Below are 12,476 nucleotides of genomic sequence, written 5' to 3' on the forward strand. Positions count from 1 at the left end.
ATTTTGTTAATTTTATAACTAAGTGCTCAACTTCTTACTGTTATACAATAACTCCAATTAGTATTAATTAGATTTTAGAATAACCAATCCTAATAAATGAATGTTAAATAAAAAAGTACTAGTAGTATTTTACTTAAATCAATGAATCATAGGTAAAATTAAAGCAAACTAGTTAATTATAATTTCGTAAAAATACACATCGAGACGGTTGTTATGAAAAATTAAAAAAATGTGTTGAAAATTAAAACAAATCTTCGAGGCCGGTGTGGACTGTAAAATCCAAAAAGAAGGAAAAATGAATGCGCACATGTTTTTTCCATTTATCAGAATATACCACTGACTCCCACTCCTATAAATGCCGACATTGGGAAATACGACTGCCAAATCCTCACCTCTCTTCTTATCCCCAAAATATTGATATAAACACCGATTTCTCAGAAGATTTGATCTATTTTGTTTGTTAATTTGAGACCAAAATCACTAATTTCGCTGCTGATCTGAACGAAAATGGCCGGAGTGGACTATCTAGCTGATGAGAGGAACAAGGCGGAGTTCGATGTGGACTCCATGAAAATTGTGTGGGCTGGTTCTCGTCACACTTTCGAAGTTGCCGATCGAATTTCCAAGCTTGTGGCGAATGATCCGGTATACTCTCTCTCTCTCTCTCTAGCTGATTTGGTCGGTAGGTGAATTTGGGGTTGTGAGAAGAACTGATTGTGTTTAAGTATTGATTGTTGATGTGATCCTAATGATTTTGTTTTGCTGTACGGATTTCGATGAGTGAAAGCTTGCTGCTCCAGACTTTATTTTGTAGTTGCCTTTTAGTTTGGGGAAAAGAGAAAGTTGAACTGAATATTATTATTCGGAGATATGAGCTTTTTATACACTGCAAATAGAAGTGCCTTTCAATGGAAAGGTATTCACAGAAATAAAGATAAATTAACTTTGGCGGGGAATTTTTGCTTAATTGTAAATGTATGAGAGTGAAAAATACAAAGTGACAAGCTAATTCTATGGTTAATTATGATTTCCATGATTCCTCCACAAAGAAACTAAAAAAAAAAAACCATTTCATATATATACCTGTTCCGGAAAGTGTAAGTGCACAATTTAGTTTGAAAATTATTTGATGAGGTGGATGGAACTTTTTTATGATGAGAAGGATTAAAGGTCATTCTTATGCATTGGCAATTTTTGTCGTGCTTCTTTGACTGGATGAAAGTTAATCAAGTTATATTGTGGTTGGTTTTAGGCATTTCGGAAGGACAACAGGCCTATGCTGGCAAGAAAGGAATTGTTTAAAAATACACTTAGGAAGGCAGCTTATGCATGGAAGCTTATTACTGAACTTCGCCTATCAGGTTGCTTTTTTCTCTTACCAAACTTGTTTTAACTGATTTTTGTTACCCATTAGGAGTAGATAAATAATCATGTCATTCTGGTGTTTGTTGTTGCAGAAGAAGAAGCATCTAAGCTAAGGTTTTTCGTGGATGAACCAGCGTATACTGATCTTCATTGGGTAGCTACCTAATTCTTATTTTCATTTCTGTTGGATATTGTTATCTTTTGATATTTTACTTTTTTAAAAGCTTTTGATAAATCTCAAGCAAAACCTATGCATGCAAATTAATCAGTTGTTATCATTTGCTCTGTTATTATCTTCAGGGAATGTTTGTACCAGCTTTAAAAGGGCAATGCACTGATGAACAGCAGAGCAAGTGGCTGCCATTGGCTTATAAGATGCAAATAATTGGCTGCTATGCCCAAACTGAACTTGGTCATGGCTCCAATGTGCAAGGCCTTGAAACTACTGCTACGTTTGATCCTCAAACTGATGAATTTGTGATCCATAGTCCTACATTGACTTCAAGTAAAGTGAGTTACATGAAAGGGATCTGTGTATCTTTTTACTGAATAAAGAGACATGTTGTATTGTCTCTGCGTACTTGCAGTGTTACCACACAGTGGAAGTTCTATGCACAGTCACTCTGAATTTTCTTTGTTGAACAGACCTCCAATCTAGATCCTAATGTCTGATTGTTTCATAAACAGTGGTGGCCTGGAGGGCTGGGCAAAGTATCTACACATGCTGTAGTATATGCTCGTCTCATTACAGATGGTAAAGATCACGGTGTTCACGGTATGTACTAGTTATCTGTTGTGTTGGTTAATAATGATGTGAAAGTATCACCAATGACAGCATGATGTACATTTAGGTTTTATTGTCCAACTACGGAGCATGGAAGATCATAAACCACTTCCAGGAATCACCGTTGGTGATATCGGAATGAAATTTGGAAATGGAGCTTACAATACCATGGACAATGGTGTGCTGACATTCGATCATGTTCGTATTCCGAGAGATCAGATGATGATGAGGTATGGTGTGATCCAAACTTACTTTGCTGTTTCTCATTGACTATCTAGTTCATAATTATTAAAATTAACTCAACCTCACATTCTGTTGCCGATCATCTAGTTAGTGCTGCTAATCATGCAATCTACAAAGGCCATTTTGTTTTATCCATGTGATTAAAGAATCCATCCCTATTTCTAAAATGAAAGTAAGCAATTTAGGATTATTTCCGGGTATTCTAACTGTCTTTACAGTCACATTTCTTTGCATAGACAGTTAAATTGGTAGAAATTAGCTTGGAACTTTGTAGTTGTTGAGGAGTGGTAACAAGTAAACAGGATGAGAGTAAGTAAAACAAGAAAAGAAAAAAAAGAAAAAAAAGAAAAGAAAAAGATAAGACTGCCGAAGATCATGCATTTTATCCAGTTACCTTGTTTGCATTGTAAAATAACCGTACATTAATTTTTAAGCTGTCAGTCACAAAATCAAGAAGTATGATATTTTGCAATCTCATTAGAAGTTCTTTTGGATCTCAGGGTATCACAGGTGACTAGAGAAGGAAAATATAAGCAATCCGATGTACCACGGCAGTTAGTTTATGGGACTATGGTATATGTTCGCCAGCAGATTGTGGCAGATGCTTCTTGTGCTTTATCAAAAGCTGTTTGTATTGCTACTAGGTATAGTGCGGTCCGTAGACAGTTTGGATCACAGAATGGTGGTCCCGAAACTCAGGTAAACTATAGTTGTTTTCCACAGTGTAGTCTAGTTCATATTTGGATGCCATACACTTTGTTCTGTTCTAATATAAAATTATAGAACTATCATTTTGATTGTTGGGTCTATAAATGAAGCAACTGGTGGGGGGGAGGGGGGTGTGGAAAGGTAAACTTCTTTCCTTCCTCAAAATTTATTTGTTCAGTATTTTAACTGCCGCTCTTGTTGGTCTCCATTTTTGTCTTAAACCTCTATTCTTATTTGAATACTTCGATAGAATTGGTCTGTTGATTCTCAAACCCTTTGGCCTGTTTATTAGTAATATATCCCAATACAAGCCCACTTTAATAAGCTTGTTGGTTGTTACCTTCTGATAATAGAAATCAATCTTTCATCGTATTACGATTTAAGAAGCGAGAAATTAACATCAGAAAATACTTAACTGAAATTTTAAACCAAAAGAGAGTGTAATAGTTTCAGAAATTCCTGCCCACCAATTTTCCACTTTATAGCCCATCTAAGAACTTTCATGATATTTGAATAATACTCCACATGACTAGCTCACCCTCAAATATATAAAAGAGGCAACTTGGTTAAAGTTGAATAGAAACCTAACTATTAAAAGGACTCACCCAATCAGCCGTCAGCTGTGTTTACATGCTGATTCCTCTGAGGTAGCTTTATGCTTGTTACTGAATTCTTTTCGCTGATTAGATTATCCACAAAAGATGTAATTAGCTGGTCCTTTATCAGATCTTGATGAATTGTTACAACTTTTTTTCGGCACATATAATCTTATCCTTATGCTTTAAGTGCACATTATACTAAGTCTTACACCGGCTTGATACAGGTGATTGACTACAAAACTCAGCAAAACAGACTATTTCCTCTCCTGGCTTCTGCTTATGCCTTTAGATTTGTTGGTGAATGGCTCAAATGGCTGTACACGGATGTCACTCAAAGACTTGCAGTCAATGATTTTTCAACATTGCCTGAGGCTCATGCATGCACTGCAGGATTGAAGTCCTTGACTACTACTGCCACTGCTGTAAGTATGAACTAAAATATGGTTTCCATCATGCTAAGTCTTCTGTTATGTATTTATGCTTGTACGTAATTGTATGACTTGGTTTAACAATGACCTAGTTGCAGCTGATTCAATAGTATTTTCCATTCCCTTGTTAATCCTCTTTAAAGATTCTTCTAATCTCTCTCAGGATGGAATTGAAGAATGTCGGAAGTTATGTGGAGGCCATGGTTACCTCTGTACCAGTGGGCTTCCCGAGTTATTTGCAGTTTATGTTCCAGCTTGTACATATGAAGGAGACAATATTGTTTTACTTCTACAGGTATTCCCCGATTTGTAAGCTAGACTTGTCAAGCTGTTTAGTGATACAACATTTACATATACTAAGTTTGACAAGTTTAATATTAAGTACTCTGTTGAGTATATATGTTGCCTATATGATAAATTTCAACTTATTAGACTGTAATCTTATATCTGCTGTAGGTTGCTAGGTTTCTCATGAAGACTGTATCCCAAATTGGAAGTGGCAAACAGCCAGTTGGGACTATTGCTTATATGGGAAGGGTTGAACATCTATTAAAATCCCGCTGCAGTGTCCAAAGAGGTATCTGGTTTACTTCCTCCACCCTCTTTCTTTATTTTTTTTTCAGAGTTTCTTTTCTGGTGAAAAAATTTGTACAATGAATTATGGAATATCACTAACATTCCATCAGGTTAAACTTTGATCTAGTTCAACAAGATTTCATCTAAGTGTGTATTATTTCTAAAATGAATGTTTGTCATTCCTCAACTTTGCTATTGGAAGTTACTTATGGCTCAAACTTGTCACTATGACCAGTATGATCTTTGTGGCTTGGGAAGATTCAGTTTATTTATTTGGTCTTCCATGTCTGCTGTACAGCTGAGGATTGGTTAAATCCTAGTCAAGTGTTGGAAGCTTTTGAGGCAAGAGCTGCTAGAATGTCTGTCTCCTGCGCTCAAAATCTAAGCAAGTTTTCCAATCCTGAAGAAGGTACTGAATTTCAATTTTAACTTGAGTCATTTAATGTATCATTGGTCAGTAGGGTAAACTGTGAATGAGTGCCTGATGGAGTGAAGGGATTGAGATAAACAATGAGCACGAGAGCTGAATCAAATAAATTGAAATAAGTACCGAACAAGGAAAAAACAGAGAGTAACCCTCCTCTTGCGAAGCCTACGTCAGAATCCGTCCAGGCTCCAGAACAATACTACAACGATAATCCTGAGGCTAACTCACTAATAGTAATAACTATTTAAAGAGCTACATAAATCCGAGGCCCAAGAAATAGCTTGAAGCCCACAGAAAAGCCTAAACCATTACTATTCCAGCCCTAAATAACATAAATACATAATTTAAAGAAGTAAAAGATAACCCCATCTAAATGATGAACGGTATCAGTGTCATATTGAAATTATACTATAGTAATGTAAATGTGAATAGTCAGATGCAGTTAGATGCAACTAGGCTAGTAAGTTATTGCTAAAAAGAATCCACATATTGCAGTACTATAAGGCTTTGCACTAATAATAATCCTGGATTTTTTTTCTTGTTTACATGGTAAAACATGATTGACATAATTAGAAACCACACCGTTCCCATATTTCTTGATATCCTTGTTGGAGGCGGCTTGAAATTGTGTGGAGAAGTTGCCCACATTCACATTTGTGCGCGAGTTTTCCAATCTATTTCCGTCTGCCTCAATTGAGCGTATCCAGAAATGTGTGTAACATTAGGAAGATATTATGATTGACTGTAATGGCTGTACAATTCTTTGGTGTAATTGGACCGTGAATGTGTCATTTTCAGATTTTTGTCCTCACTCATGTTGTGGTACTACTAACAAGTTAAGGTCTGTTTAACCTTTTACCGTAGCAGGTTGATGTGGACTTGAACAGAATGATATTAGGTTGACCTAATAATGATTCCAGCATTAGTAATTTACTTGATGTCTTGAGCCCTAGTAATCGTTAGTAGGTTAGGCACATGGCTTTACTGGTCTTATTTTACCGCCTAATTAGTCTACAGTTGAATATAATAGTATCTGTTTTTTCTTCATGTGTAAACTCTCCTTAAAGCTATTAGTGTAAGATGGGTTTGACAAGTTACTTTTTCTTTTGATTTTAGGGTTTGCTGAGCTATCAGCTGATTTAGTTGAGGCAGCAGTGGCTCACTGCCAATTAATTGTTGTCTCCAAGTAAGCCTTTTTCTTTTGTTATTTATACTTTACTAGATTTTTTGCTGATGAAGCCCAGTGCTCGTGTTTGATAAATTCTTGCAATTTGCTTAAGTTTTCTTGTAGTAGTCATCTAGTCACAGTTTGATTTCTGAAGACAGGATTGTTTTGGCCACTGGCTAACTACTGTGTCTTTCAGTTTTGTCTCTCTAGCAACTAAAGTTCTCAAATGTCTGAGTAATAAGTGGTAGATTCTTTCAGTAATATTTTCCACCTTCAACCAAGTATTCTAGTTTTTACAGGAAACAAAGTCTCATCTTACCAGTGCAAAAAAGACACCTTCCAGTTATAACAATTCCTGCATACCCCTCTTCTTTGTCCCATTTCATGCCATGGCCTTATTATTAGCACTCACAGACCTTATGCTCTGCAGCACCCTGCATAGGACATACACATGCTTGCTTCAGAAATGCAATACCAGTGCTTGTTATAAAAAGAAATTGAAAACAGAATCTTGTAGCCCTTCAGTTGATGGTGTCTTTTTACTGATAATTTCCATTAGATTTTCACCCCTAATTTATTGGTGCTTGCACGGACTCGTAAATCCATGCTCATTTTAGCTATCTCTTTTCTTATGATTGGGATCTCGGTTAGTTGAAAATTGAAATGTTGTGCACGTTCTAGTGTCTCAGCAGCTTCAGTGGCTTCTTTTGGTAACTTTATGGGAAAACTTATCCCCTTTCTTGTAGATTTCTTGACAAACTGCAACAAGATATCCCTGGTAAGGGGGTGAAGCAACTATTACAAGCAGTATGCGGCATATACTACCTCTCCCTGCTCCACAAGCACCAAGGCGAATTCCTCGCCACCAGCTACATCACCCCTAAGCAGGCGGCACTTGCTAGTGATCAGCTCAGGGCATTGTATTCCAAGGTTCGTGATCTATAATCACCCTTTTTCTTAAACATCTTACACCAGAAACTGATTCATCCCAATCTGTTCGACTTCTTGACTTTGTGTAGGTTCGTCCAAACGCCATTGCTCTGGTTGATGCATTCAATTACACAGACCACTTCCTAGGTTCTATTCTGGGCTGCTACGATGGAAACGTTTATCCTAAACTGTACGAAGCTGCAAAGAAGGATCCTTTGAATGATACAGTTGTACCTGATGGCTACCATGAGTACTTGAAGCCATTGCTCAAGCAACAACTCCATAGCGCTAAGCTGTAGAAAATCTATGGTCGATAAATTTGGAATAAGAGCGTTGAACAATGGCTACCAATAATTTAACAATGTTTTATTAGTCTATGAATTTGCATATGTATTATTGTTAACCCGATTGTGTATGACAGAATCTTCTCTAGCTATTGTGCAACTTAGCAGAAAAACTTTCTGGGTGAAATGTAGTATCGTTTGTCTTAATTGTTTAAGTTTAACCTTTTGGAAGTTGGCAGCTTATTTTAGGTGATGGGTTATGTTTATAAATATATTGGCTAATTGAGAATCTGAGATTATACAATAGATTTACTATGCTAATATCTATTTTGATAATCAAATAATAGGATTAAAGAGCAAAGAATTAGAATAGGAGTTTGTTGGTAAATGACTCAATAAAAAAGTATTTTACTCCTCCAATCTTGGGAAAGCATACAATTTCTCTTTTTTTTTTTGTCAGTTTCGTAAAAACATGAACATTTTTCAAACATTATCACAATTTATTTACAATCACTTTCCACAACAGTAATCCTTTGTTGAGGCCCGTGATGCGTCGACTGCGTCTATCCGTTCCCGATATGATCTATTTTGAGGGGAAAGTTTGTGGAGTACAAACTCATCCCACATCGGGAGTCTGAGGGAAGTTGGAAGATGTATATAATTTATATCTAACCCAATATGTTTGTGGCCTTTTGGGGTGATCCCAAAACAAATTCGTGCGGACTTGAACCAAAATGGACAGTATCAATCATTTTTTATTAGAATTAGAATGTTAGTGTAACGATCGTTAGTGGATTATAAACTCTCGTTATTAGAAATGGAAAAAAAGTAAAATGCATTTTTTATTGATGAACGTCCTAAAACAAGATTCTCCCTCAATTCACAAGATGATTATGCGAATAGTACTCAATATTTCTTCATAATTTTATGGGAGAAAGTGAGTAATTTTTAGGAGAACTATCTAGTATTTGGAATATCCAAATAAAAACAAGTCTATGTAACTGGAATGAAGGGAGAATAATTTTGTGTTTTTCGATGCAGGAGAATAATTTTTTTGATTAAAACGAAGAATGGAATGTGATAAGCTACAAAAAAATGGCATTTAGAATATCTGGCTTTTAGAAAACTGTCGTCAATTCCTTCCATGATACGTATAGGTTGATTCTTTAATTAAAGAAGAAATAAAAGAAAAAATATGTTGGTTCTTTTGCCCTTTTTTGTTTCTCTTTCTCTTTTTCTTTTTCTTTTTTCGGTTTTGTTCTTTTAATTAGTCAAATTAAAGTGGCATTATCCGGCAATTCCTCTTAAGAATTGATCACTCTATTGTTTTTTAATTTAGTTTCTGCTAACTGCATCTGTTTGTTGCACGTTAGGGGACCATCGTTTTAATGTTGAATTTCATTCTTGTAATTTTCACAATGACTTTCACTCCACGCATCAAGGTTTTCCCTTTAGAGGGGAATTATTTAATGAAAAGAATAGTTAGAGTTGTAAAGAACTACTACTTAAAAATCATTTCCTTCATCTCACATGACATGATCCCTTAATTCCTTATGCTATACACATATAAACCTATCAATTTGATTGATCAATTGTATCCTAATTATGTGTACATCATAAGTAATTGGGAGATGTAGTCTATTAAAACTTGTGTCCTCCATCTCACACCACAATAATTGTGGATGTTGAGAATGTAAAATAGAACCATTTTTTTAATTGTGATAAAATATACTACTAGTAATATTTATTTAATTATATTTGGCATTTTATTGTTAGATAATTTATAGTAAGTTATAAATGTAAAAAAGTATCGTAATATTTGAGAATCTTGAATCATACGACATGTCACGAACTTTGTGTATATAAAATAGATAATTTCATACAAATTAGATAATGTTAAATGAATAAACACCAGGGCATGACTCAAATTAGTGCTATATATAAAACCACAAATCCAAACACTCCATCCACAATGGATCAACAACTCATCATCTTCCACTATATGCATCAATCCACCCCCACCGCCGCCGCCTCTTCCTCCACCACCACCTCCTCCTCCACAAATTCATCTTCAATCCACAGATCAAGCAAGACATACCGGGGAGTCCGGCGCCGGAGCTGGGGGAAATGGGTGTCGGAAATCCGAGAGCCAAGAAAGAAATCAAGAATATGGCTCGGGACCTTCGCCACCGCCGAAATGGCGGCGCGGGCCCACGACGCAGCGGCCCTCGCCATCAAGGGCCGCTCCGCCGTCCTCAACTTCCCGGAGCAGGCCGAGAAGTTGCCCCGCGCCGCCTCCAAGTCCCCGAAAGACGTCCAGGCTGCAGCCGCCAAAGCGGCGGAGATGGCGGCGGAGCACGGCGGCGCTACGGACCAACTCTCGCCCTTGTCTTCTTCTGTTTCTTCTTCCTCTTCCTCTTTAGATGAGGATGATGCGTTTAATGGCTTGCCGGATCTTTTTATGGGCGTCGATCATCGTGATCGGTGGCTCTACACGGCTGTGGCGGCGCCGCCGTGGGTGGAGACGGCCGGTACTGAATTATTGCATGAAGGCATTTTCTCGTGGGACTTCACTTGAATTTTTAATTTAATAATTAGTGTAAACCAAAACAAAAATTAAATAAATGTGTTTGCTTTTGTAGTATAATATCTTAGTTTCTTTAGCGGTCATTTTCATTTAATTTAGATATTTTTAGCTCAAGATTGAGTTTCATAGTTTAATACTACTAGCTACTACCAATTGACATTTTGTGAAAGTATTAATTTTACTAGTACTATTTTAAAAATTATTATGAACATAACACATACTACTAATGAATTCTAAGTAACATTTGTCACTAAAAAAAATAACACCAACTTTGGATTTATTGGCCTCCATTCAACTAATTTCCTCTTATCGGGACGTAAAGTTTGCCTCCAGCATCGCCACGAACACAAAAAAAATAGCCACGTCCGCACTAAATCAAGCTATAATACTGTAATGTATATTCCTCCTTCATTTTCAGATCCTGGCTCCACCACCGGCCGTAGCAGTTAATTACTATTAATAAAAAATTAGAAAATTTATGTATATTAAAAATACCTAATCTTACTACTAGTAGTAAAATATAGGAGCACGTGGGGTAGTGCAAGAACATTGCATCATTGCATGGAAAATATGATGAAACGCTCTGCAAATAGATTCTGAGATAGGGTAGGGACAAAAACAAAGCATTCTCCTTTTAGCTTTATCTAATGTAGCACTCCATCATTGAATACCTTTCGTCCAAAAATTAATTTATGATTTTGTTCTTTTTAGTTTGTGTAAGGTGATATATATAGTATACTTGCAGAATTTTAAAGCTATCAATTTTCTAGAACTATACAGAGATGAGTTATTTTGGTAGTGCTATATTTCGTCCTTTTCAATTAGGATTTGTTTTAGATTTTTAGTAATTTTATCAAAATTGTTTTGAAGTTCCAATCAATTTATTTGTGTTAAGCATGGAGTGAGAAACTTTTCTACTGTTACCAATAATAAAGCATTATATAGGATTAGACAACACTAAAAACCAATTGTAAGTTCTTAACTCATAAGAAACGACAAAAAACAAACCAAGAGAGGCAAGTGGGAAACGACAACAAAATAATCCAAGAGATGCAAGGGAACCATGGTCAATATGGTCGATTACATGCATGTAACTGAGTCTTATAAATATTATTCATAATGTTGATTAGCGCAATGTGAGACTTACTATTTAAACCTTCATCGATTTTCTTATGGTATGTGTTATAATGTTTGTGTATGCCGCATTCAATTTAGGACTATAACTTTGTTTTAGATCTTTTTTCTTCTACTTGTGGTCATCAGATCACAAATTGAGGAGATTGTATTGTTTGTTGTGTGACCGTCATTTAAATGATCTTGAGGAGATTGTATTGTTTGTTGTGTGAGCGTAATTTGAATGATCTTGAGGAGATTGTATTGTTCGTTGTGTGAGCGTCATTTGAATTTGTTTGGGCTTCCGCCATCTTAAATTAGCGAGTCAATTCACATAAGATATGACAATATCTCAATATTAGGCATTGATCAGGTAAATTGGTTAAAGACGTGTTTTGGTTGGGTAGGTGCGTACAATTCTATCGTCCGCAATATTATGTTTGGGTAGGCGGTACCCAATTTAGAAATATAGTTTAGCTTTGTTTTGTTTTGCTTCATAGGTTATCTATTTTCTTGTTACTTGTGATAATTAAATCTCTGTTCAAGGAGTTTGTATGTGGGCATCCTTGAATTTTTTGTATGCTGCAAAATCGATACATCTACGTGTTTGATATTATAGGGTCATGCATGATGCTGTTTGTATTTGTATTTTTGTCATTTGTTATCTTCTCTAGCGTGAGTGTAATTTTAATATTGTTTTGATTTTGCTACTACTATTTATATCGTCATTGCATGTTGTGAATTTACCCTAGTACTTTGGTCTCAAAACAATCAATCATGAATATGTGTCTTTTAATCTCAAGACAAATGAATTTAACTCGGATTATCTTGTGTAAATTTGGTCTCGAATAGCCAAGCAACCCTAACTATTCTTGTGTCATGCATACATAAGTGATAAGTATGATGCTACTAATCAATTTTAACTTAAATGCTTTTCCTCTAAAGAATTTTCCAGTACTTAATGATAGTTTTACCCTTAATTTGATCATTTTATTTTGATCAGAGCAAATGAAAAATGAACGGCTGGCAAAAAGTAAAGAAAAGGAAAAGGGGGGTTTACCAAAAGGCATGAAATAGAAGAATATGATTAAATTAAAGAGTATCCTAAGATTGGCATCATGTTTTATGGTCAGTCTTTCGAGTTGGCACACCATTGAGTTTATCTTTTTGGGTGATTATATATTTCACTGTTTTTGCCTTTTGCAATCAAATTTTACTTTTATGATCTTTACGTTTTTGGTTATGAGTAACCAGTGACATAATA

General features: G+C 35.7%; 2 protein-coding genes across 2 annotated transcripts; both read left to right on the plus strand.

The window, feature by feature from the left end:
* Nucleotides 1-322: 322 nt before the first annotated feature.
* On the plus strand, nucleotides 323-7,719 carry LOC125196556 (peroxisomal acyl-coenzyme A oxidase 1-like). The gene is made up of 14 exons (XM_048095118.1): nucleotides 323-645; nucleotides 1,253-1,361; nucleotides 1,458-1,519; nucleotides 1,666-1,875; nucleotides 2,053-2,140; nucleotides 2,217-2,379; nucleotides 2,893-3,091; nucleotides 3,924-4,121; nucleotides 4,291-4,422; nucleotides 4,584-4,704; nucleotides 5,002-5,112; nucleotides 6,247-6,316; nucleotides 7,045-7,228; nucleotides 7,318-7,719. Exons 1-14 carry the CDS (start codon nucleotides 508-510, stop codon nucleotides 7,525-7,527), a joined length of 1,995 nt encoding a protein of 664 aa, XP_047951075.1. The 5' UTR covers nucleotides 323-507; the 3' UTR covers nucleotides 7,528-7,719.
* Nucleotides 7,720-9,450: 1,731 nt separating this feature from the next.
* Nucleotides 9,451-10,230, plus strand: LOC125196561 (ethylene-responsive transcription factor ERF039-like). Its single transcript, XM_048095123.1, has one exon. The coding sequence runs from the start codon at nucleotides 9,485-9,487 to the stop codon at nucleotides 10,088-10,090; it is 606 nt and encodes a 201-aa protein (XP_047951080.1). The 5' UTR covers nucleotides 9,451-9,484; the 3' UTR covers nucleotides 10,091-10,230.
* The last annotated feature ends 2,246 nt before the right edge of the window (nucleotides 10,231-12,476 follow it).

This window comes from Salvia hispanica, chromosome 6, assembly GCF_023119035.1.
Source record: "Salvia hispanica cultivar TCC Black 2014 chromosome 6, UniMelb_Shisp_WGS_1.0, whole genome shotgun sequence".
NCBI classification, from domain to species: Eukaryota; Viridiplantae; Streptophyta; class Magnoliopsida; order Lamiales; family Lamiaceae; genus Salvia; species Salvia hispanica.